General features: G+C 39.7%; 1 protein-coding gene across 4 annotated transcripts in view; it reads left to right on the forward strand.

The window, feature by feature from the left end:
* ELMO1 (engulfment and cell motility 1) overlaps positions 1 to 27,091 on the forward strand; it is a 311,295-nt gene that overhangs the window by 86,356 nt on the left and 197,848 nt on the right. For all 4 annotated transcript variants that reach the window (XM_056334326.1, XM_056334329.1, XM_056334325.1 and 1 more), the window contains 4 exons: positions 11,659 to 11,694; positions 19,366 to 19,465; positions 25,611 to 25,762; positions 26,587 to 26,665. In XM_056334326.1, coding sequence (XP_056190301.1) covers positions 11,659 to 11,694; positions 19,366 to 19,465; positions 25,611 to 25,762; positions 26,587 to 26,665 — 367 coding nt within the window. The remainder of the gene's footprint in view (positions 1 to 11,658; positions 11,695 to 19,365; positions 19,466 to 25,610; positions 25,763 to 26,586; positions 26,666 to 27,091) is intronic.

Here is a 27,091-nt window from a genome sequence, read left to right on the forward strand (position 1 = left end):
GTGGGCTGGTAGGGATTGTGGCTGAGCAAAGTAGGCAGTCACAAGTACCCTCTGTTCCATGAAGTTTTGGGGAAATCGTAGTTTCTTCTGTACCCGTTGGAATTTAGATAAATCATTGATAGTATATTTAAAGGCTCATATTTAAAAGATGTGATCTGAAAACTGTGGTTTAAATTTCATGTTACTGAGAACATGTTTTGCTTCTGGCTGGGGTTTTTCAAATGATAGTGGCTTTTTGACATGAAATTGAAAGCTGACCTCTGAAAATACATTCATTCTTTACCAAAACTTCCCACCAATTTTCACCATTGGTGAAATTCAAGACCATAGTCCTGAGTAAGTGTCTATTGGCTTAATGTGGAGAGTACTACTGAAAAGGATTGTTGCACCATTAAGTTATGTTCTAACAGTCACTGTTTCAAGTAGGCTTTTGCTTTCAAGTAAAAATTTTAGTGCTTTGCAGTCAGTGTCAACCTCTACTGCACATGAAGAAATCAACAATACCCATACCCTTCTTGGAGAGAAAAAAAATGCTCTGAAAGTAGTTTTCTTATTCAGTGGGGGTGTTCAGTCTTGTGGACCAGACTTAAGAAGTAAATTGCTGAAATTAACCCAAATTCCTTCACAAATGTGCTTGTGTTCCCTTGGATTCAAGAAAGTAAACAGTGTTACTGGGTAAAGCGAAAGCTTTGAAGTGGATCACAAATCATCTCTGATGGTCCCATACAAGATATACTGGGGGTTTTCCACAGAAAAGTTAAGTACTTTTTAGAATCCAGTAGTCCTTAGATTGGGAAATGTAAAAGCGCACTCTCGCTAATCCTGCCTGTTGTGTGGTCGATGGTTTATAGGACTTTGAATCCCTACTGCCTAACTCTGGCTAAATACTGGATTTCTAATAGCTGATGGTTTCATCTCCAGTGTTTTGAGGTTATGGTCTTTATTTTTTTGCAGTGATGTGGTCTGTGGCACATATTATGCCACTTCAAAAAAAAAACCAAACAAAAAACAAAAAATGCTTTTAGTTACCAAATTTGTCAACTTGTATATTCATATAATATTTGTTGTTTAGAGACCAAAGTAAATTGAAAAACAAAGACAGGTTTAAGTTGATGTAAACATGTGCACACAGTTACTGTGCTAATTAAAAAGTATACTGAATGGGCAGGCTTATATGTGCCTATGAAGGTTAGAACATAAGCAAATTACAAGTCACTGCCTCTAGGTTTTTTTATCATGAATTTAAGTTAAATGGTTTAACATTATTCCACTATGGAAGGTATTTAAGACTAAAGCATTTCATTTGCTATTGAAACAGACATGGAACATTCACGTTTTTTTATAAGCATTTCATTTAGCAGCATCAAAGCTAAAGCAAGTGCCCTTGTCACCCATCAGATGTGTTTGTACTACTGTTTTGTAGCTGTGGGATTGGCCAAGCTGTAGCAGACTGGTCTGGATTAAAAATAACTATTTGGGAGGGAAACTGCTTAAGCCAGCACCACTGTTGAAAGAACTGCTCAGCAAATTACACCCTAGTAGTAATTCCTGGCTGAGAGTATAAGTTTTCAAACCACACAGTGGGCTTGTAGACTGGACATCTGAGCAGTCTTGCCGACATGCCGCACACACACCACCACCACCCCACCACCCCCTTTTTTTTTTAATGATTTGCATTTGGAAGGATTTCAGAGTTTTCTTTTTAGCTGGTGTAACATTATCACCAAAGATGCATTGATAGATCTACCTGTCTAATCTATTTATCAGTGTTTCTGCCTGTTGGGAGAAATGCTGTTTAGTTTGGGCGTTACAGAAAGACTCAGACTGTCTGAAGCTGAGACAGCAACTTTGTGTGTTGATGAACTCTCAGTATTTGCTGCAGTCTTTTTCATGTTCAGCAGCCTAGATGTTCTGCAGCTTTTGATAGGGTCTGCAGGTAAGGATTTTGCCAGTCTGGTTTTGCAAAGGGAGTTGTAAAGCAAGGGCATCTATCTATGTTATGCTGTAGAAGCATAGAATCACGTACATTCCCTTCTGTGTTCATACTGTGCATCACTGGCTGATAAGTGCATATCTAACAGAACCTGAGATTTAATGAAAGGAGCAAATCCTAATATACACAGATTCAGCAGCCTAAGTCCGCCTCGATGCTGCTGCTTTCCTTTCTTGACTGACTTTAAGCTGTTGAACCTGTTGTCCCAACTCACGGTCTGTCACTCATCCAACTCAGGGTCTGTCACTCATGGCTACTCCAGCACACTAAGTCAAAGGACAAACTCCTTTCTCAGAAGAAGCATTTTTTTCTTTTTTTTTTTGACTTTATTATTACAACAAAACAGCTTTCTAAAATGACCTGTGAACAAATAAGGTGTGTGTGGAAGGTGAAGGAGGGTAATATATGGAGGAGAGATTGGGACAAGGACAGTCAGACATTTGAGTGCTCTAGGCTGTCAAGGACAAGCAGCTGGAGACAGTTAGTTGTCCTTTTATGTTCTCTATGCCTGTTTTCGCTTGGACTGTCTGCAGTACCGTTAATAAGAAGTCCCATAAGATGCTTGCTGAAAAGGCAAAGCAAGCTGAAGGCTGCCTTTACTATTAGCTCCCACCCCGGGCTTTGCGCTTTCAGCAGCGTGACCTTCTGGGTTGTGCTGCTGACTAGGTCACTGAAATGGTTCAAGCCACAAAGCTCTTTTCCCTCCTTTTCTGTGCCCCAGTACCTGCTGCTTTTTTTTCCCCCCAATGATATTTTTAACTGATCATTTCAGTGTCCATAGGTTGACCTACCTAAACAATTAGATTAGCATTTAAAAGGGGGGGGGGGGGGGGGGGGGGGCGGGCAGTATTAGAGGAGGAATGAGCGGTGAGAAATTTCAGGGAAGGGTAGAAACTTCCTTGATGGCCCAGTTATAGAAGGCAATATATTTTATAAAGGTACCTTTAAGGTATATCTTCACTGTGGAATTACCTTACCCACCTTTGAGTTACTGCTGTTGAGCCAGCCTTGCTTGTATGAGGCTATGACTCATATAGCTGAGAGAACCCTAATGGCTTGGTGCTGCAAAGAGATGGCCCAGCTGCCTGCCCTCTTCTCCCATTCCTTTTATGTTAACACCTGCTCTCCAGCCCAGTCCTGCTTGCTTCCTAGACTGGCTCTGGTGCCTGGATGCTTCACAAAGCCAATCCAGCATTTTAACTTGGTCGCAGAGTACCCACTTCTGGTTTGCAGAGTTAGTTTTCTGCCTAGCTTGGTGCTTGAAGAAGTAAGAGAGGAAGTGGGCATGAGTGGGTGCAGAAAAGGCCCTTCTTTGTGACACTAGACCATTACATTTGCCTTAGGTGCGTCATTGAGCCACAACCAGAGAGCAGTTGTGTGTGAGTGGCTGTCTCTGCTCTCGTGTTGCAAGCCGGAGACTGGCACTAAGACTGAGGGAGTCAGAGGGGATGGGATATACCCCACTGGGGGGCTGCTGCTGCTGCTCTGCCTGTGGGTTAATGCAGCTGAGGACAGCCCTGAATCAGTAAGCCCAGGCTGAGTAGTGCCTCTGTTCACGGTGTGCTGCAGCTGTACTAGAAATCGATGAATTTTGTTAATTCAAACTTTATTCTCTTTTTTAAAATTATTATTTATTTTCCCCAAAGGGGCAGACAGTGCTTATTAAAAGTACCATCATATTCAGTGTAAGGTTGCTCTGAGGTTTCCTTTGCACGTGGAACTCATGTTAGGGGCAGCTCTTAAATTACAATTTGAGTGTGTAATTAAGTTTTAGTGGGCAGCCTCTGGAAAGCAGGACTCCAGCTTTTTATATAACTTTCACTGAGGAAGAGGCCTATGCTTTATTTATAGTTAGCTTTATTTATTGTGCTACTTACTCATTATTTCAGTGAAGCTAATGGCTATAAAAGTACAGTGACCAAAGTAAGAGGATGTAAATTCCTGGGTCTCTAGTTACGTCTGCTTCATTTTGCTGGTGATGAAAAGAAGTAGTAATAATAAAAGTTCACAACAACTAGCAATGTTTCCTGGTTATTTTTCCATATGCTATGTTCCTGAATATTGAAGAAAATTAGAATGCATTAGAGAATAGCCTTTTCAGGTTCTTGCTGTTAATATAGTGTAAAAAATAAGAAGTTGACATGTGGGGGTTGTTTTATTTTGTGTATATTTTCAAAAGTGTTTTTAATACTATGTGTAGTTACTATAATTTGTGCCAAATCTCCTTGAATGCCTGCTGCTTAGAGCAAATGAACTGCAGACATGGTGTGGGCTGGGACAAAGCCATAGGGGTTGGTGGTAGTCAGATTGTAGGGTGCAGGGGTCTGTACTGAAGCAGAGAGTACATCTGGTCAATATGAATATATTTATATCAGCAGAGATGCAACATGTCTTAGAAACTGTCCACATGTGTCTTGGTCCTGTTGACTGAGATGGCTTATCTTTGTTTTTCCTTCAGGCTCATTCTTTCTTCCAGAGCATGCTAGGAGTCTCTCATTAACTGAAGGAAAAAAGAAAAGAAAAAAAAAGTGGGTTTCTGTTTATTTTTATGGTTTGGGTGACCTATAAATTACAGCAGAAACTGCAAGTTAGGTCATGAGAAACAAGTAAATGCTGATTCCATTTTATAATTATCCATGATGTCCAATCATTTCTCAGACTCTGGACATCTGTATCATGAAGGAGGGCTGTGGGTGTGCACACGCAGTTGTTTTCCTTTCCAGAGACTTTTCAGAAAGAAATTTCTATAGCACTTCTAATGCTAATTTGTTGACTGAAGCCCAGTTCATGCCTGGTTAAGGGGAGCTGAACATGCGGTCCATCTGGCTGGATGTACAGACAATATAAAGGGGAAGTCTTAAGAGTGTGCTGCTTCTGATCCCCACCCAGAGAGTGCAGTGTCCTAAAATAATACAGAAAAAGAGCAATGCTAGAAGGTCCTAGTTACCATAATGGCTGATGAAAAATGTGTTCAGGAACCAAACTGGAAAACATGATTGGGTCTCCTTGCTACTATATCTGAATTAACATAGTTCACTCATTCAAAGCTGTATTCCATAGTCTAGCCTAGAACTAATATTTCAGAAAAATATGGCTGTATAGGTAGTCTTTCTGATGTAGCAGAAGACTGGTTACGCTGTGGTGGTTTGTTTGCGGTTGGTTTTTTTTTCTTGATGTAGCAGAAGTTGTGTGACTGGGACAGATTCTTAAGCTTCCTTAAAAGGAAAGAAAGCCTTCATCATCCCTTATAAAGTAAGAAAAGGAAAACCTAAGTCACAAGCCATAAATATTGAAAGACCAAAGAGTTAATAAAAGGAATCTAAATTTATTTTTATCATTACCAGTAATAATAATAATCTCATGACTGGGAAGAAAAAGAGGAAGGCCTATGCAGAATTTTCAGTATTTTTTTATTGGCATTATCATGGTATCTGTCACTTGTCATTTGGCTGCAATAACACACAGTTTTTGCCAAAAAATGCTAAGCCTAGCTGACTTGACAGTAACCAGAATTGTTTCTGCTGCTGTTGAGAAAGTTGTTCTTCAGGGATCTGCTTCATTGATGTGGCTGTGCTGAGCAGCTTTATTGTAGTACAGCTGTGGCACAGGAGCATGCTTGTCGATGCTGCTCAGAGATAGTTGCAGATAGTCTGGTTTTAATTTTGGGTTGTCATTGCTTGGTGCACAGATCGGAGAGAAAAACTTGCTTTAAATTGGGACAGTTGTTAAATTTTGTCATCTTTCTATTGGAGGTAATAGATGCAGTTAGATAAGGTACATAAAAGCTTCTAAATAAAGGTGTGTTTCTATGGTTTTTGACTCTGGACTAAGAGGAGTCTTTTAATGAACACATGCAGTTGCAGAGTTGGCTGCTGTACAGCTGGAAGTCTCAGAGATGGCAATTGTGCATGCTTTAAGGACAAATTGTATTGTCCAGTGAAATTCTAGCTCTTGGCTTGTTTTACAGAGATAATATTGTATACCAGCCCAGTGGAAGACAGATTGGTTTGGAGTTATTCCAGCTTTGATGCACTTTTTGGGACAGTTGCTTGCATACCTGCTGATGGTTTTTTCCATCCCAGTCTGATGAGTATTTCAGTAGTGCTGTCAAAACACTTAAGCAGCCCTTGCTCACAGCCGCTTGTTCTGTCTTGCTTTATCTGAAGAGTTATGCTGGTAGTGTTTGTAGCAAGCTGGACTGAAAAACTGTAGATTATTAAAAGTGACAATAAAGGCTACTTTTAATACAATATTCCTTAACCCAGTTCAGTCCTCTGAGCTCACAGTGTTGCCCCAGAAAACAGCTGTGCAAGCACAACTCACTGGGTAAATGGGAAATTCATTTTCAGGAGATGATGTGAACAATGCTAAGCTAGTGGGTCTTTACCATGGTATAAAGTAGTCCTTTTCCACCCTTCCCATCTACTGGGTGTGTAGTACCTGCTTCATCTCTTAGTCAGCTCCAATGCTCCTCTGAGGACTCAGTGATCCAATTCAGTTTGCTAATCTGGCCAGCTGATGGAGGGAGGGAAATAATTTGTATTTTTGACAGCACTGGGCTATTAGACAGGCTCAGCCATTCCTGTGAAGCTTCACCTGGAAGCATAGATTACCAAACCTGACATTGCTGCCAAAATCAATTCTTGTCCAATGGGGGTTTTATGCAATCTTCATTTCTTAGTGCTTCAGTAATGTTGGGAGAGAGTGACTATTGTCTGAGGCAAAAATCCAAAAAAGTGTATAAAATCAGGTAATCCTGTTATACCACTGTGGAGGTGGTAATGATAGAAGAATGACAAAGGGCTGCAGTTCCCATAAAAGCTACTCCACTTTCTTCCTTTCTTTGTGGGGTGGCTTTTTTTATTTTTTCTCCTGCTTGCTCTATTTTGGGTTAGTTTCTCCACCAGTCTTCAGGCTTGGATTCCATCCTCCCTCTCAGCACACACAAGTACAATTTCTTGTATATCCTTTTTATATACGTAGTGCACACAGTATGATTTAGATAAAAGCCTCATCTGAAGATTGAACCGTTAAACATCACACCTTTGGAAGGAAGAGGAAAGTTGCTGGTCCTTGCACTCCTGTCATCCCATTTTTTATTTTTTTTTGCAGGGTTTTTTTTCTTACTTTGGTTGTGCTTAAGCATATTAGCATTTAAATGACCCTGTTAAGTGGTGATACCAACACCTTGTTGACAGGAATAGGGAAGAGGAGACAGTTTTATTGGGTTTTGTTTGGCAGCAACTTTTGTAAAATGTGATGCAAAGAGTAATTCCAGTAGTGGATTTGTATTTCCAAATGTTCTTTAGAGTACCAAGCTAGACAAAACTTTTTTTTAAATTTAAACTCAGGCAAAAGCCAAGTATTTGAGGAACCAGCAAAAATAAGAAGAGCTTAAAACTCTGCTTCTGCAACTTCCCAGAATGTTTTTGTCTCTTGGACTGTTGTGGCTCTGAGCAGTCAAGCACTGCTGCATAACTTAATAGTAATTTTACAGGTTTCATCCAAATAATTTATTACAACCTCCTGGCCAGAGTCTTTCCCAGACTTCATATATATGATGTCTGATACAGCCAGAAGCCAGAAATATGTACTCCTGTGTATTTGTCTTCTCATATTTCTCATAACACTGCCTGTTACCCAGAATGTGGGCTACCCTTGTGTTTGCCTGAAAAGCAGTAGCCAAATAACAATTTAATTGGTTAGCAGGTCCTTCATCCATAATCCCGTCGATTTTTCTGGAGAGGAAGGTTTTGTGAACATCTTCCACCTTTGCTAATAATGGCCCTCTCTGGTGCCATACGTCAAAGCTTTTCATCCTCAGTGGTATTTTTGTCCTACTCTGCACGTGTTTAAACACTGGCAGGTCAGAAACGTTGGTTGCATTGAAGTGGTGTGACTGCTTTAGCTCTTGGCATCATGAACTCCAGTGGGTCCACACTGGCTTCCACAATGGGACATTTTAGTTGTTCTCCCTAGTGCAGACAAGCCCTTACTGTGCACTGTGTGTTACCCCAACTGGGGTTTAGATTTGGGGGTATCTTTGGTTCTCATACAGCAGGTTTTACACGTGAACAGATAGGAGTTGATCCAGTCAGATCCTTGCTAGGCTGGTCTCTGCTGGAAGCTGCTCATGATATAACCTACAGTGTCTGAGCAAGTACTAAGTCGGTATGGTTTGGGAAAGTCCAAAGGGAATGGCTGTTCCTTAGGATTCAGCTGGAAATGTATCACAAGGTTCCTTTGAGGGCAAACAGGGAACGTATTATGGTAGCGAAATGTCTAAACAAGTAACTTGTTGTTAATGTTTATTTTGCATTATGTTGGCATTTGTTTTGGACTTCTCCCTGTATAAAAATTGCTGTCCGTTTTTGTCTTTCACCACTGTAGTATCTGAAACTCCCACAAACACTATTTAATTTACCCTCATAACATTTATGTTATGGCCACAGTTTTGTTCCCACCTGTGCAAGTGCAACTGAAGGATGGTTTCATAAAAAAAATAAAAAAATATAAGTATGGATCTAATTACAGTGTCTAGATTGGTAAGGCTTTCAATATTTTTGATCATACTTGCGGTAACTCACCCTGGAAGTGTTTTGCAGAACTGTCTGGTTGCTACCACAGAGTCAGCCTTCTAGAAGAAAAAATGGTTACGTATATATAGAAAGAGGAAAGCCGATGGAGGTGGCAGACTGTATTTGTTCCTTTCCTCTCTGACTTGCTGGAAGAGCTAGCTCGGCTATTCCTTTGGTGGTAACTTTAGCTTGCTCTGTGGGTGAATATGAGAGGAACTCCTGCACATGCCAGGTCCTTCTGTATTAGGCTTTTGGTTCAACGATGGAATGAAAATAGCATGCACTCCTTTAGATAACAGACTCCACCTGTTCAGTGGTAGAAGTCTATCTATAATCATCCTGTACCACTTTGCTGCAACTTTTGATATCCTACATTGATTGCTGCTCTTATCACACTTCCCAAAGCAACAGCAATTAGTAGAAATTGTTTGGTCTAATATGATGGTTATCTTTCCTCTCAAGTCAAAATTTGTTCTTTGTATTGCTTCACCAGAGAAGTCCTATATGATTCAATTATTTCTCCATATTATTCTAAATTTATGTTTACTTTTACATTGCACATCATCTGACCTCAAATTAGCTGATTGCCAGTAACTCAAGGTGAAGAAGGGTTCTGTAAATGCTAAAAAGTGTTACTATCTAAATGTTTTGTTCTGAGACTCAGATGTTTGTTCTTTAATGCCTGGGCTCAGTCATGGAGAAAATACACCTGATTGTACCGTGTTGTGAAGAATCCCTGGCAAAACTGAGGCTACCCTTTGAAGTGCTACCAATTCACAAATACCACGCTTGTTTCTCTTTGATGACAGACAGACACAGCACCAATTTCAAATTTACTTGCTGCTTAGCCAAAGACAGCACCTGGATGAAAAGCAGCTGTTTTAAAAGCTGGGCTCAGAAAGATACCGTGAAGTTTTGCTGGCATTTGCTGCCTAAGGTTGCTTGGATCCACGCACATTTGGGAGATGACAAAACCCATTTGTGGTGGTGGTTGTGCTTGTTAAGGTGTAGCAGAGTCTGCCGCAGCAAGGAAGCACTCCGTTTGCAGAAGCACAGTAATGACATTCTGCTGAAGTTGGGAATTCCTACTGTGGGAAATGCTTTGAACTTTTCTGCTCCTAAAAGCATGTTGAGGGTAATTTTCTCCCCTCTTTAAGGCTGTCTGATCATCAGGATGCTTTTTGTTTTTTCGTTACTACTGGCTACACTGATAGCTGTTGTAGCATAAAAGAACCAAAGCCACAAAATCCAAGAACAAAATATTGGCACTTTTCTAATTTAAGCTAGGCTGTAGCCCAGTCTGTGCTTGGGTACCTGGTAAACTGTGCAGTCATTATCTTCAGACATGGGTATTGCGGCTCACAGCTAGCAATGAAGGATTTCAAAGTGCTATTCCTGGGATGTACTCTCTGTTTTCTCCCCTCATGGTTACACAAGCCAGTCCAAAAGCTGCCCTCCCTGAGGCTGGTCCTTCTAGAAAAGAGTCTATACATAGACTCATGCAGTCTTTGCAGAAAGCACATTACTTACGCATCAAGAAAATGGGAAGTGCGAGGTTGGAAGAGTTACTGCTGTACCAAAAGGAAAAAATATATTAAATAATCCAGTCAGGTTCTGGGGGAGAGTTGAATCAGCAGCTGGAGAGCCTTGAGTCCTAGAGCTGTTGTGGGCTGAACAGCATGGCAGCAAGTGCAAAGGGGAGAACCTGGGGAGAAGGTGAGAGGGAGGAAGGAGGGACCTGTTTGTTCTCCTTTTGAACAGTAGTCTGCCCAGTATGGAGCTGCAGCCAACCCTCTGAAATAAAATTGTGAAATAGGTTTAGGAGACACAAGAAGGGGTTAAGCAGAAATGGATATTTATTTTTTCCTTTCCTTTTTTCCTCCCCTGTTTAAGTGGTGTTTTAAAAAGAAGATATTTATCTTGGATGCCATTTTTACCATTGATACTCTTTCTTCAGCTTGCTTAGTAGCATAATCAGCAGTTCTGAAGACAGTTATTAGCAGAAGGATGATTTGCAAATTGTGATCAGTGGCTACAGCTTTCAAATGCACTTATTATCCCCCTTTCCCCTTAATATTTGGCTTCCAGTTTCCTGAATGTAGTAATGTGATGCCAGATCTTCTGGTTCACCGATTAGACATAACAGTGTATAACTAGGGGGAAAACCAGGAAAAAATATAAACCCAAACAACTGGTGGGCTACCTTAAACCTCTTGCTGCAACTAGGAACCAAGTGTTTTGAAAGTTACTAGGAAAGCAAGAGCATCACACTGAAGGTTGGGTGTGTAGCTTGGCCTCTTAGAAACCGAATCAATAAGTAACATCCTTAAGCAGGTCATTGTCATCTTCAAGTGGATTGATTCAGCATCCTGGGTCTAGGCGTGTCCATTGGTATGTGAATTTTAAAAGCAAAAGAGCTACAGCTGAGCCTACACATTCTGTTGGAATAAGACTGCTGCACTGCTTTTATGTGTCATGGAGCTAGTGTTGAGTAAATGCAACTCTGTGGTTAAAACACCCAGGGTAAATTCTTTGCCTGCCTTTAAAATCAACAGAAAACTTGTCCCGTGAGGTCCTAGCTACACAACAATTTTCAACCATGCTGACAACTCTGACATCAGTATTAGTGATGGAGACAGGAAGTAATTAAAAGAGGTTTTTAGGCAACAGACTACACATCACAGCAACAGACAGAAAATGCTTAATATGTAAACCTTTATTGTTTTGTACCAAAGACTTCTTTTACACAAATACTTAACTAATTTAGGATGCCTAGATACACTTTAATGGTGAAGAGAAACAGGTTTTAGAGAAATCTGATATATTTCCCCTGTCCACTGTCTTTCCTCTTCTGCTTTTTTTCCTAACAGAAGTTAACAGAAGTATTCTGAACAAATATTTGAAATTAATTTTGAGTTATTTACTGAACTGTTTCTATTCACAGCAAATTGTTAGCAATTTACTGCCTCTTACTGTGTGTGTCTCTTTAAATTTTAAGAATCAAGTATATGTGTGTGCGTATGCATAGGTAAATAGAGTACAGATGTTTAAAGTGTGTCTCCTCACGTGCAAGTTTTAATTTTGCAGACGATATCAGAAATTGCAGAAGATAATGAAGCCCTGGTAAGAACCTGATTAGATCATTACCTTGCCCACTACCTCTTCTTTTGCATGACTGCGTTCAGGCCCTTGCGCTAATCTTTATACGTAAATACAACTGTGCATATTCATTCGGCAAGTCTTTGACCTTCTCTGTTTTCTGCTCTTTGATGCCTGTTAAAATTTTCTGATGAAGACTTTTTTTGCTTTGCTTGTGGAATGAGTGCTTCATTTCTGTAACTTCTGCAGGGGCTTCTACTGTTTCTGAAGTAAGGCTTTTGTTTTGCTTTATTTTTTAATTTGAGCAAACGAATAATTTCCCCGCCTTCCCCAATTCCCCTCTTAAATTGGTCTGGCTTACGTGATTGATAGTAGGCAATTTTAATCATTGATGTTAGAGAGATGAAAGTAAGAGTCATTGTGTCAGTTTGAATTCCTATTATTTGCTGGTCCCAGGTAATGCTAATTGTTGCAGAAGTATACATAAAGGAAAACCATGGTATAGTAAAGGCCCTCACATCAGGAAGTTCAGAAGCACGCTTATTTCCCTGGTGATTTTGAATGGAACACTTCTATGTGTTTCAAGTTAAGCACAAGCTTTTGTAGGCTTTGATAAATTTAGACTCCAAGAGATACTCTGTTATCTTGATTGGCTTGCAAATTTGACGTGTCAAGTATAGCTAAACCCCAAGGAAGCAAAAGAATAATTAATCAATTATTCTGTCACTCTGAGAGCTTGATGTAGTTTATCATGCAGGAAATGCAGCTCCCCTTCTGAATCCAGACTAAATCATACTTTCACAAAGCTGCTGTAAACCAAGTTCTGAAACACTCATTTTTAAATCATTGCCTAAAAAATAAATTAGACAGTAACCATAGATTTGGCAGGAAACTTAAGTCCTTCCTCTACATTCGCTTTCCTAACCTAATACAAAGTAACTTGTTTCATAACAGCAAAGTTTACGTTCTGAGGAAAATGATGAAAATGGTATGAGGCTTTCAGAATTCTTGGCAGCATCACACCTGCCAAAACAAGGTACCTCCTGTGCATTTAGATGGTGGGTTTTTCTTCAGTGCTGTGAAAATAGTTCTTTGTGGAAGAATAGTTACACTCCTTCAGCATCTCTTTGCTCCTAGATTCTGTTATCCTGTAGGCTTCTATACATTAAATTATGTGATTGTCCTCAAGACAGTACTAAACCACTGACTTATAGCTGCATGGCACCCTGGTTTTTGAACCTGATCATACTGATCATCTGAATTAATTTTTATTTTTTTTTTACACAGTTTATTTCTGGGAACAAGGCTTTACCCACTTTAAGAGAATTCTTACTGGTTAGTGTAAATATAGCAGATCAGTGGATACAATAGTAAAGAAAGTGTGTGCCTGAAGTTTATGCTAATTTTGGAAGTTAATCCTGCCAGTAGAAACCTTAGTTTACATGGGGACACACAGTTTAAGATTTTTATTTCCATCAGTAGTACACGAAATGATACAAATAAAATAACACAAGTTTTTTAATTCAGGACTTGTACCAAAAAAGATACCAGAGCCATTGGTCAGGACACAAAGCCAATAGTTCTGGAAGCTGGCATTTTGAAGGTAAAGTGTATACACTAGTGCTCTGTGTGTGTAGTTGCTGAACATCCTGACTATTTTTTACCCATATATTAATGGGAAAAGGCCCAATGAAACAGAACTATAAAAAACCCCACAGAGCTTGATATAATGACCTAAACTAAACTTTCAAACTTTGCAGCCTCCACCTGCTGTCATCTTGACTAAATAAACTTAAAGAAACCAAATGCTAATTAAAAAAAAATACTTTTGATTTACAGGATGACATATTTCATGAAGTGCCAGTATTTCATTTTATCTCTGGTAGCTTGCACGTGATAGCCTGACTTAATTAAAACCTGATTTTCACAGAGGGGCCTTGTTTAATAGCTTTCTCCATTGAAGGAGTTTCTTCTAAAATACTGAGTTTCTTTTTGTCTGTCTTTTCAGTTTTAGAGGTTCCCATTTTATTATCCCATGTTGGCTAATACTTGGATTTTTAAAAAGAAATTATTCCCATGAAACATCTCTATTAATTGAACTTTGCATTGCATTACTGAATTATAGTCAAACCATGCTGATTGGGCAGTGATGTTTTTCCTGTGCAGTTATTCCTGGTCTTTTAAGAAAAACTGGTCCTTTTAAGGCAATTACCATGAAATGAGCAAACCCAGAAATTTAAAAGATGGGGAATAAGAGAAAAGGCAATTCTAATCACATCTTTATGAAGAACCAGAGTGTAATAGTTCCTCTGGGCTAGTTTCCCATGCAGACAAATGTTTAATGTACCTGAGAGTAGATTTAGTCATACTCCATAATAAGAGTACCTACACCTGGATTTGTTCAAGAATAGTTACAGTTCTGTTTAAATTTGCAGCTTGTTTTCTTTAATCAGAGCTAATTTGCAAGGTTAGAGAAGCCCTGATACCAGTGGTACAAAGCTATTTCAGGTTTTTGGAATGCAAGTGGTTTAAGATTAGTAGGGCTGATCCGTTTTAATGAATGCAGTTAAACTGTACCACAAAGAAATATTTCAGTGGTACTTGGCACATTACAAAACAAAACAAAACAACAAAAAATTCTCTGCCAATTGCAGTGTGGCAGTTAAGTGCATTTTCTGTAATCACCTAGAAAAACAGGGGCAGCTACCCTGCAGGTTGTTCAGTCATTTTCAGCTGTACTGAGTAAGTACCATGTAGGTGTGAATTGCTCCTAGTTTAATTTGGTGGTGGCTTAGCTTTGCCCTTGGAAAGGTTACTTGAAGAAACAAGGCAGTGTAGAAGCAATGAAGAAGAGCCGTAGCAATAAAAAAAGGTACTTGTTCACACTGTGCTTGCAAAGCATCCTGCTGCATCATCAGTCTTCCTTTTAGATTTAGTTAGGTTCTTGCCCCCATGGCTTTTCCACAGCTCTTGTCCTCTGATGATTAGATATATGCTGCTCCCCTGTTTAAATTTATTCATGGCCATTTATTCTTGACAACTCTAACTTAAAAAGCTGTTCTTACTCTTTGATGTTGACCTCAATGATGTCAAGCCTTTCAGCTGCCCAGTATTGGGCTGTGAGCACAGTTGCTGAATGATAAGGGACTTAAAAGTTAACCGATTCCTTAACTCCTGTATGTGGAAGTAGGCAGCTGCTACTCTCTAGTTGCCTCCTGCCCAGTTAAAATTGTTTGTTTGCTGTCTTCCCTCTTCACGATTAGAGATCAGCTTTGGTTCTGTTTAGCCCATGAAAAATGGTTTGTGTAAAGATGTACTGTCTCTGGCTTCCAGTCCTAATGGACTGATGGCTGTGTCCTGGTTGTGACAGACAAACAACAGTTTATTTCCAGGTTCTTCAATGCAACTTTTGTCATATAAAACATGCGACAGTCCACCTAGCTTTATAAAAACTTATATTGGTATGGATTGGTTTTGATTTTTTTTTAATAATTATTATTTTATTACCTGATGACAGCAGAGCCTGGCTAATTAACTCAATGTAAAGAATCATTTGAACAGCTGAGTATTATTCCCTCTACAACAGCAATAAAATGTTCATTTTGGTACATGTGTTAAAGATGCATTGAGATTTTCTTTTTTCTTCCCCCCCCCCCCCCCCGAAAACATCTACGGGATTTGGGTGCTCAATTTTATTTTATTTATTGATATATTTTGATAAGAAATCCAAATTGCTTTAGGCATCTTTCAAAATATCAGTTCTGAATATACATCTGAGGATTACTTAGCACACATAATAAAAAGATGGTTTAGCATGTAGAAGTGATAACTAGGAAGGCAGGTGAGAGACAGGTGTGGTAGTCAGGGTCACATGCACATTCCTGTAATTTTTATTTTTAGGAAAGAAAAATATGATACCAAAATATGTGGAAGCTTGGGTTTTTTTCATCATTTCTTAAAGTAATCATGCAGGAAAATTTTAGGAATGTAAATTAACAGGCTTTGACCTGATATTACCCTAGAGATGTGAAATGTGAACGTTGACTTACTTTTCAGTCAGGTTTGTCAGAGAGGTTGAGGCACTGTGGATCAGAGCATGGTCATCCATCCACACTGGAACGGCTCACGCTGGGACACCTGATGGCATTGCAGATCACAACTTTCTGCTGCTTAAGAGGCTTTTGCCAAGAGCAAACCAGCTCACCCATCCTTACAACGGTGGTTAGTAAAGGGGAGTCAGCAGAGAGTGGGGAAACTTCATCAGCTGTCCCAGTGTAAGGTGCCCCTGCCTAAGAGCCAGCGCCCTGAACAGTGTTCAGGAGGGATTTTACAAGTAGCTTGCCTAAGAGCATAGATCATTAAAATGTCAGTGTTAGCGAGAGATGAAATTGCAATTACACAGTGCATCTTTCTGATCATTTTTCCCTTTTTGCTGCAATGACACACATTAAAAAGCACCTTCAAACTATGAGGTCATTTTGCCAGAGCAGCAAGGGTTAGATATTTACAGAACTGTTGTGCCTGATGCTGTGGATTAGTGTAAAAAGATTTTATGAAGAAAGAGGCAAAGAGGCCCCATTATATTTCAGACCTTTTGTATGACTAAAACAGTCACTGAGATTTTGAGTTAAACAGCTCCTACCATCTATTTTCTCAGATTACTACTTTTATGAACAAGCTTTGATTCCCTTGAAATTTCTAGTGTCTATTCTATCTGCCAGTCTTAATAGTATGAGTGTGTCTGTGCATGTGTCTTGAAGTGAATTGCTCGGAAGCCTATTTCTACCTATCTGCTTGTGTTTAAACACATAACTATGAATCAACAACACTCCCTTCCCCCTCCAGATACTTTAATCCTTATCTTGCTGTAGTTACCCTGGAGATTGCTTTCATCTCTAGCTGTGCTGTTCCAAATGCTTATCCTTTAAGCCTGGCTCTTGACTTTTGCGATGCCACTTAGACACGTGTGTGTAGGTACATATGTGTATTTTTAAAATACATACTACATCTGTGTGGTGCTGCATAATATATAGAGTTGGAGTATTTCTTGCTGCTTGATTAGTCCCAGTGTTGTACCTCTTCACTCATTAAATATTGGAAGCAGTGTCACTGGAGTGACACCTGGTGAGGTGTCTGATCATTTTAAGTGCAAAAATATTTTTGCTTTCTTGATCACAAACGGTTGTATCATTGTCACATCTACTAAAACCAGGTTTATACATTAATACCAGTATTTTCAGCTTCATTAACCTAGTTTCCCCTCCAAAGCTGTGGAGGAGGCTGGATTAATTGGCAGGATTAATCAGTAGCTTTGGTGAGAAGAGTAAATGAGACTGTTGAATTCAGGTTAATTTAATTCCTTTACATTGCAGCCACTGCTGTTCTAAAGGTGAATGTCCATATACAGGTTTAATACAGTTTTAAGTAATCCTTCTAAACCATACCCATTGTTAATGGGGATTAGCTTTCATGTACAATTAGTTTATAGAAGAGTATGTATGTACTAAATACAGGTTAATTGACTAAATTTTTAAACAATATATAAGAAAATATATGGGAGAGAAATTATGTGCTTAGTTTAATGCAGGGAGAGGTATTTTAATCTATTTTTCAATCTATATGGTCTATCGTATTTTTTGTTGTTTGGGTTTTGTTTTTGTTTAATTTGAGCCTAATTTAGTCTAGCATCTTAAAATACCAGAATTGCATATATTTGTGGAAGTATTCTGTCATGAAGATGCATGAGAATTTGGTACAAGCTTCTTGAAGGAAGCCTTTCTTAGGGTGCTCTTTTATTTGTGGCTTTATAAATAACCATTTTATGCAAAAAGAATGGATTGGGAAGATGACAGGACTGGAGCTGATTAAATTTCCTGCAGAGTCTTATTGTTGTCCTGTTATGAAATCCTTGGTTATTTGGAATGCCTAATGATGACATTTTACGTCTAATTTAATTCTTAAAAGATTTGCAGTATTAAAATACAAGTAAACAAAAGCAATGCCCCTACCCCCCAAACAAAATGCAAAGCTTCCAGCTCATGTATTCCCTGAACAAAATATTTCTTGCAGAATTATGGTCCATTCTTTTAAAGACACTGTACTTTTCTTGTTTGCTCTTTAATGTAATTTTTTCATTTTGTCATAAATAATCAAAGCCACTGTGGATACCCTTCCTTACTGTGGAAGAGAAAGGTGTGTTTTGGGGTTTTTGTTTGGTTTTACTACTAAAATGTCAAGAATGGCAAATTTATTTTTAATAGAGGGCATCTGTGGAGTTTTGATGAACAAGAGCTCCTTTCTTAAATGAAGGGGCCACTAAGGGCTGCATCTCACCATCAGAAATCCCTAATTGGCAGATTGTATCAACTCCAATAAACTGGCTCTTGGAATTGCTACATTGAAAACAATTTTCTGCCTCTCTGTACTGCTGTAACTGTCTTCCAGCTGAGTGGATGTTCACTTCCTTGTGTTGGGCTGGTGCAGGTTAGTAGGAGAGCAGATCACAGAGTAAGGGTTACTGATTACATTGCTTAACTATGGGTATAGTATTAGACTCAGGTTTTCAACATACTGAGCATTACAGTTCCAATCTGACAGAGGTTTTTTACTTTTATCTTTTTATTAGGTAAGCTGTTGCATTAAAATCACTGGGACTATTCATGCTGTTTAGATTGATTGTATGCTTATACTTGTTAATGGCTTAGTGGCCGAGTACCTTGCAGGCGGTTTGGCATGCCCTGAAAGGTAATTACGCAGCTTCATTTTGGGCTCTGTGCACTGCTGCTTGTATTGAGCAGTTACTTCATTGAACGGCTTCATTGAAATCGTTATGGCTGCTGACTGTTCAGTGCCCTGACTATATATAGAAATGAAGCTAATCTTTAAAAGGTGTTTTTTAACACGGAAAATTCCTGTGCAACTAGTCAGGTTAGAAAATTTTATTTATGTTGAGTTTAAACACGTTTTGAATTTAGCCGAGTTCGTACAAAGATGCATTGAATCTCAAATTTACAGGTGTAAATTTACAGGTATAAAATGCAGTGTAGTGGCCTGCAAACCCTAAATAATTTGAGCTGCATGCTTGGATAAACTACGGGAATTCTCCAATTTGCTTGACATGGTTGCCCATAGGTAAACAAGAGGAGATGCATCTTCAGGTTCAAAGAAAGGAACTGAGGCATTAACTATCAAGAAATTCCTGCTCAATATATAATCTCTTCTGGTGCATTTTAAAAATATATTTGCTTCCTTGTAAGAGAAGGAACAAACAATCCACTGACTTTCTGCCAATCTGCTTAGTGCAGAGGTACCAAAACGTGGCACTTCTGTATGACCTTCAATTAGGAGCACTTCCATAAGTTGCTAAGAAAAAAGGTCGTCTTTTCTTCTGCTAGATCTAAATAAGCGAAGCTTAATTTGGGCTATCTGATTTCCTTGAGCATTGCATGTGGTGTGCTCTTGGGGGTGACTACTTCTCTTACAAAATTGGTTTATTCCAGGTGACTGTTCCTGATGTCCATGCTAAAATGTTTTAGAGACTGTCTGTTGCACGGCCTCTCTTGCTCTTCTGCTACCTCTTAATCCATAACTGGCTTAATTTTCCTGCCTTTCTAAAAGCTTCCTGCTGCTTTGTTCCCTTGGTCATTGCCCTGCTGCATTACTGGTAAATGTTGTCATGACTCCTGTCTCTTGCAGCTTTGGAGATATGTTGTCCTTTACACTGACTGCATTTGTTGAGCTGATGGATCATGGGATTGTATCGTGGGATACATTCTCTGTGGCATTCATTAAAAAGGTAAATTCGTAATCAATGCTATCTGTTCTATATCAGTTTAAAATTTTGAGGTGAGTCATGGGCTTGGGTTTGGTTCCGTTCCTTCCCCCGCCCCTTCCTGGTACATTATGGTCAAAAAGTTACCTGACAATGGGATTGAAGTGCTATTTCAAACTATAAATATTTGTAGTTGCAGGATCTGGCCCAGCTTCTACGGAAATCAATAGGAATGAAGTGGGATCAACACTGTATTAGGCTCATTGCACAAGAAATTGCTTGCTCAATTACGGTGTGACCTCCCTGTGCAGATACCATGCAGTTAAAGCAAAAATTAGTATTTTGACTTAAATTAAAATAAAAACAGCGCTGAAATGTTTCCTCTGGGGGTATGGGAGGAAGAGAAATGAATTACTTTACAAATGAAAATTAAGCTGTTATCTGCTAAGTTTATCAAGTTGAACTCTGCCACCCCTCCCAATCTTGCAGCTGAGGTCTGTGGTTTTGAAAGAGATCTTTCCATGATTTGCAATATTTTTTAATTTTCTTACATGTAGGAGATGCACAAAAGCAGCAGAAACGCAGGAGTACTTTTTAAGTACAGAGATTTAATAGGCTTCAGAAAAAGTTTTGTTACTGATTTAACCCTTTTCATTCACTGTGGACACCCCCCACACCCCCCTTCTTTACAAGGAATTTTCAACCCAGATTGAACTCAGAACTTAAGTTAAAGTGCGTTTGTACAGTTTGAAAAGATATCTGAGTTACTTCACAAAAATAGTAGCAGAGGTATTAATGGAAAGAACATAACCTGTGGCAAAGATATCTTCTTTTTAGCAGAATGTGTCAGAGTGAAGACTTTTAACTTAACTTTGGTTAGAAAATTTCTACCACTAAGGGAAAGTACAAATGTACTTCTGTTGCCAAAAGTGAAAAAGAATAAATTACGAAAAGAGCATTAGATATCAACACTCAGTTTTGGTCATTAAAAATGACAGATGCTATTTGTAAGAAAAATTAGTAATAATCAGGTTTTTGGACTCTTTTTTGATTTGGCCAATCTTGCAGTCCAAAAAGATTATAATGATGATTATTGTTATCTTTTCATGGCAAAGAAAATAGTGCAACTGGTTTTTAACTAACTTCATGATACAAGGTCAAGCCCAGCATGCCTTATTTTCTAGGGGAGCCTGGTAAGAAGTGTATGAAGAAACTTGCTAAAATGAGTTTAAATCAATCTGCTTTGTCAGTGACTCGAAAGGGTAGTCTTCGCCTAACTTTGTCAGCATCTTTTGCCCTGTGGGTTGTATAGTAACTACAGAAGAAAGTGCTGTCTGCACCCCTGTTAATGGCTCATCTATCTCTTCTGTCTGGCACTTCCATAGGTTTCCCTGGACAGGGACCCAATTTAAAAAACAAAGGACACAAACAAAAGCATTCTCACAAGTACCTATGAAAACCAAAATTGGCCAGTAAAAACCAAAAGTGAAACTGGTGGACAAGAAAGGGACCAAGGAAAAGAATAGGCTGATTATAAAGAGAAACAGAAGGACAAAGAATGACAGATGTAGATGAAGTAGGCACAGATGTGTCCTGACCTGCCATGCAGTTGGGAGCCAGCACAACAGAGCCCTCACTGGGGCTCTGTGGGCCAGGGGCTGACCTGAAGGAGCACTTTTGGACTATGGCTCTCTGATGGCACTCTACAGCTTTATTCCCACTTGCTTCTGTGACCTTGGCTTTTGACAGGCCACTTGACGTTGCTGATGGGCTTGCTCAAGTGGTTGACAGGATGGATAAGGGAGCCGATAAGTTTCTGCTAGCTGAGGGGGACTTTGCAATCAAGTGCTTCTGCCCTTTGAAGTTGTCTTTCATGTTAAGCCGTGAAGCCAATCTGAAATGAGGAGGAGCTAATCTGAACTTTTTTCTTGAATAGTTTTCTAACTTAAAGTTTAGAGGTTGGAGGAGAGCTCAAAGGAGACCTCTTAACTTCTTCTAATGACTAACTGCTTGGCGTTGGATGCAGTTTCCCTACCATCCTTTAGGTATACGAAGTCTGCTATTCCAAGTGCTGCAAATAAGAACTGACACTTTCAAGTAGAGCTTTGCTCCTTATCTTAAGGGAAAACAGCATAATTGGAAAAAACTTCCTTATGATATGTAGGATTCTCTCAAGACCTTTTTCTTGCTTATGACAATATAGTTTATTTCCAGCTTCCATAGTTGCCTAAAGGATTTGGATGCCCAGTTCTTAGAAAATGTCATGGTAACTGGATATCAAAATACACTATGCAAATGTGGTACTCTCATCTATAGTTCCCACAAGAGGAGAAGTGAAGTTTGTAGTATGGTTGAGATAGGTCTGAGATATCTCTTAGAATTATTTATATAATAGCTGTTTCATAGCCATGTGATGCAGAATCAACCTCCCTGAACTGTTTACTGTGCCTTCTAAAATGTACTGTGCAGAAAAAGGGGTTGGCAGTAAGGAAAGTATGTCTGTGTCTCTCAACTGTCAGTTGGTTTTTCTGTAGTCAAGCACAACTCTAGTTCCTGGCTTGAAAATGAGATGCACAGTTTAAAAATTTACTGTGCATTAGGACTTAAAGGAGAACAAAACTGCTAGATTTTTCTGTACATTTCTGACATCAGAGTGGTCCAGGCAAATAACTAATGAGCATACCACAGCTCAGAAAATCAGATCTGTTTCCTTCACTGTTCTTTCCCTGCATGTGTTTTGTTGGTGGCATGGTTTATTTTGTTTGGGGTTCTTTGGGTTGTTTTTGTTTTGTTTTTAATTTTTTGGGGTTTAATTTTTGGATTCTTTCCTGTTCTTTAAGTGGTCCTGAAACAGGAAAAGAAGTCTGATGATGTAGTTTAGTTTGCTATAGGATGCTCATCTACCCTCATTTTACATGTTTAGTTGCTCTTTCAGCAGAGCACTGGGGCTGAATGTGTAAAAGCATTCTGATATCTAATTTCCCTTGAAATGAGATAGGAAGTTAAACACCCAGCCACTTCTTTTGTATGTGTCTATATATGACCTGATAGGGCTACGCAGATATTGAGGTATTTTGCTGAAGAAATAGTTTTATCCTTAATGAGACACACCCATGGCTTTCATGTAAAAGCGCAAAGCAATGAAGTTGCTTATTTCGGGAGGAGAGGTGGTATTTCTGTGAGCTTGCATTATTTTTATCATCAGAATTTTTGATAAACGAGTGCAGGACTATTTTTGGATGTTGAAAGCCCTCCCTGTGTGTGATGCTCAGTAAGCAGGGAACAGCACATAACACAAATTTGAACTCCTATTGATTCTTGTCTCTTTTCAAGAAGGGTATGGGGTTTTTTCCACATCCAGAATTTAAAGTATGGTAATAGAATTTCTTTTTAATCTAATTTTGCTCACTCTGGAACTGGCGTGCCTCCTTTATCAGGGTAGACAAGCCTATTATTTCCTGCCAGACTTCATGCTTCAGCAAGGTGATTATAAATATACATAGCTTGACGTGCAAGTTACCTGGGAGGTGTTTTACATGTATGTTCAGTGTGATATGTTACAGGCTTTTAAGCACACAAGCCAGCCTCATACCTTGGGTTTGTGTTTATGATTAAAAGACTTTACGGTCCAGGGTCAGAAGAAGAAATACGTGTAAGGCAGCGTTTCCTAGGCTGAGGTTTGTTATCTATACTGTTGCATTTCTGCAGGCTACTGATATGAATATGTTATATCCCAGTGAAGCATTTACACTGCCACTTGAAATACCATGTGAAGGAGCTGCTGCACCAAGAATAATTCATACATGTCAGGGCTTCTAAAAAGAATGGTGGCAGCAGTCTGACAAGTTGGGACACAGTCTGGACATACTGTATTCCTGCTGCACAGTTGATCCGTGGATGCCTGATGACTGAGGCTTCCAAAGTGCAATTGGTTTATTGTCTGAGCAGTGCAGAGTTGCTCTGTGCATACACTGCCTATATTGTGGGCCTTCTGGACATCTGGCAGCTCTGGCTGCAATGCACCAAAACCACAACTGGATTACTATTAAGAGAGGTAGGGTAGTACAGTGCTTCTGAGATACAGCTTGTAGGTCGAGGGAGGTGATTCTTTCTCTCTACTTTGCCCTCATGAGAGCCAACCTGGAGTACTGCTTTCAGGTCTGGGGCCCCAACATAAGAAGGACCTGTTGGACCAAGTCCAGAGGAGGGCCACAGAAATGATCAGGGGGCTGGAGCACCTCTCCTGTGAAGACAGGATGAGAGTTGGGGTTATTCAGCCTGGAGAAGACAAAGTTCCGGGGAGACCTTATAGCAGCTTCTGGTACCTAAAGGGGGCCTACAGGAAAGCTGGAGAGGGACTTTTTACAAGGGCATGTAGTGATAGGGCAAGGGGCAATGGCTTTAAACTGCAAGAGGGTAGATTCAGATTAGGTATTAGGAAGAAGTTCTTTACTGTGAGGGCGGTGAGGCACTGGCACAGGCTGCCCAGAGCAGCTGTGGATGCCCCATCCCTGGCAGTGTTCAAGGTCAGGCTGGATGGGGCTTGGAGCAACCTGATGTAGTGGAAGTGTCCCTGCACATGACAGGCGGGTGGTGGAACCAGATGATCTTTAAGATCCCTTCCAACCCAAACTGTTCATGATTCTATGATTCGTAACAGCACAATGTGCATCATATACTAATGTAAATATTACTTGGGCTCAGGACTTGCAGGTAGCAGATACTGAAAGTCGAGAGTAGAGAAGGGCTAATTCTTGCTTCTCTCCTCTTATTCTCTATGCATGCATGCGTTGGTTCTCCATTTCCTGTAAAGACAATATGTATTCCCTGAACCGAGTTATATTCTGCATAGCATGTTCTTGTTGTGGTAATGCAAACTAAGTTGCAGAGCAAACAGTAGGGCTGCAATAGATCAGAAGAAGAAAAATCTGTCCCTTTTCCCTTGTCTCCAACCAAAGTTGCAGAAAAGGTATTTTGCTCTTTCAGTACTACTCAGAATGCTGCAAGTACAAAATAATGTAGTTGTCCACATGTCGGTATTTGACTGTGAATTTTACAGGCAGCTAGGCAGCTTTTCTAAGCATAGGCATGCCTTTCTTCCTACAAAATGAAAATGACGCCAAGGTCTAAGCAAACATCCAGAATCAGAAACAATATAATCAATCCCATTAGTGGCTTGAAGTAAGAGTGCTGAAGAAGCACCTGGACTTTAAGTTTCCTGGAAGGAATGCAACAAACTTGAGACAGGGCTGCTGTAGTCTGTTACTTGGCTGTAAAGAGCTAATAACTGTAGTCACACGACGTTTCTTCTGTTTGTCTGTGCTTTCTTGGGTACCTTTCAGCTTGACTGTGCTGGTATTGGTGCATTCAAGGAAAACCCAGGCAGTTCTTGCTTCCTGCGTCAGCAGAAGGCAAGCTTCTTCCTGGGAAGCTGTGTCAGTGGACTGGGAGGCATAAGAAAGAACACACATTGCCACATCTTACTGCACAGCTGTGTTGGCCCTGCAGATGAGTGCACAGCATGTCATTGCCACACTGCAAAAAAACAGAGGTCAGACCTGGCTTTAATTAACGTGCCATTTGTTTGTGGCAGCTTGCGGTAAAAGTGAAAGTTATTAAGGCATAAACTGGACTCTAGGCAGAGTTATGGAACCAGTTGTGCTGATAAACAGTCATCAACAGAGTTTTAGTTTGTAACCTGGAGAGAGCTTTCAGTGGTTTTGGTAACAGCAGGGCAGGGAAAAAAAAGCATGTTTTGCTAGAGTGTGTTTTGCCAGAGAGCTAGATGTAAATTTCTTTTTTGAAACATTTGCCTTGAGCCTAGATATTTATTTAGAGAAAGCTGGCTACACAGATTTCTACTGGAGGGAATGAGAAGTATTCTCCTTCTCCTTCCCAAAGTTTTCCTCACAATAAGTATAACCATTCTAGTTCTTTAATGCTGATTTATCATGTTCATAGCATAATGTTGAAGCATATATTTCAGTGGTATGAATATTGACATAAATCTCTGGTGATTTGCACCAGCTGAAGAATCTGTGCCAGTGTCCTTTGAAGGTATCTGCAGTGCCTGGTTGATGGCTCTTCTGAGCCGTGTTCACAGTTTTCTTTCTTCCCTTTCCCCACTTTCATGACAAGATGTAAATTCTCTTACTGTTTGAATTTGTAGATAGCAAGCTATGTGAACAAATTTGCTTCAGACATCTCTATCTTGCAACGGTCGCTAGCAATCCTGGAATCAATGGTGCTCAATAGCCATGACCTGTACCAGAAGGTGGCACAGGAGATCACAATTGGACAGCTAATCCCACATCTGCAGGGGTGAGTGTCTTCAGCTGCCACCTGATACGGTGGATGGGTTTTTTTTTTCCCCCAAATGAGCACAGCGTTTAGAAAAAAGAAATTGTATAAAGGCTGACAACCACCTGTATGGCTGCTGCATCCACTATAAATGGCTGGATGACTGGTAACCAGCTTTAAGGAGTTGCTTGATCATTGATATTCCCTCCCCTGCTACACTACCTGTGTAGTTGGAAGTGGGGGATGAAAAGAACACCCTGTTGTAATAAAATGCTAAATGCTGTTAGCATACAGATGGGGTTGTTCTGCTTGCCAGCCTCTGGGAAGTGTGTAAGGCAGAAATTGGTCAACTTTTGCTGAAGGTAGATTTGAAAAGGGAGAGGTGTTTTCTTAAACAATAATGTGTGGTGGTTAAATGGGTGGAAACTGGCTCTTGTAGCATAGGGTAATGAATTTTGTATAGTGTATGATTATGCTTGCCTCCCAGCTGGGGCATTTTCAACTCACCTGAAAAGCTTTTAATACCAGCACGTTAATCTCCAGAACCTTTTAGGGAAGATTCCTCTTCCTACCTTGAGCTGTTGGGCATCTAACAGAAGCTGATTCTCTGAGTCAATGGCACTTCAAGGATGTGCTTCATTCCACCTTTCTTGTATGCTGTGTCTCTTAATAATAGAAACAACCTGGTCATGCCCAACTTGGGCCGATTACCTAACTTTTACATGGTAAACATTATGCAAACAGTCCCTCCACTTCTACCTTCAGTAATGCAACTGGAAAATCAGTTTCTACAGCTTGTGTGTATTCATGTTCTTCTCTCATGTTTATAATTTTATTCCAAACAGGACAGACCAAGAAATCCAGACATACACCATTGCAGTAATAAATGCACTCTTCCTTAAAGCACCGGATGACAAGAGGCAGGTAAGTTGTTGGGTCTTGTATACCTACATATCTGTAGGAAAAGTCTGTCATATTCATACCTGCAGTTGTCCGAGACAAACTTTTGCTGCAGTTAATTCAGACTGAAACTTGTTCTGTTGTTTTATGCTGGTATATTATTCTTTCTGATGGAGCTACCTCCATCTTGCAACAATATTAGTAGGGATTAAGCGTTCTTTTGTGCTTTGTAGTCCCCTGTAACCTTACATGAACCATATTGACTGTGGCTGGCTGTAGTATTTATTGTACTGAACCCTTTGCCAGCACAGCTTGTAAAACGAGGCTATTTTTTTGTAAGCTGTTTCCCCCCAGATTTTTTAATAAAAAGTGCGTTCCTTTTGAAAATGGAAATATCTTGCCATGTAAGCATTTCATGACTTTTATAGTGTACTATTTTAACTTTAGTGC

The sequence above is a fragment of the Falco biarmicus genome, chromosome 4 (assembly GCF_023638135.1).
Source record: "Falco biarmicus isolate bFalBia1 chromosome 4, bFalBia1.pri, whole genome shotgun sequence".
Classification (NCBI taxonomy): Eukaryota; Metazoa; Chordata; class Aves; order Falconiformes; family Falconidae; genus Falco; species Falco biarmicus.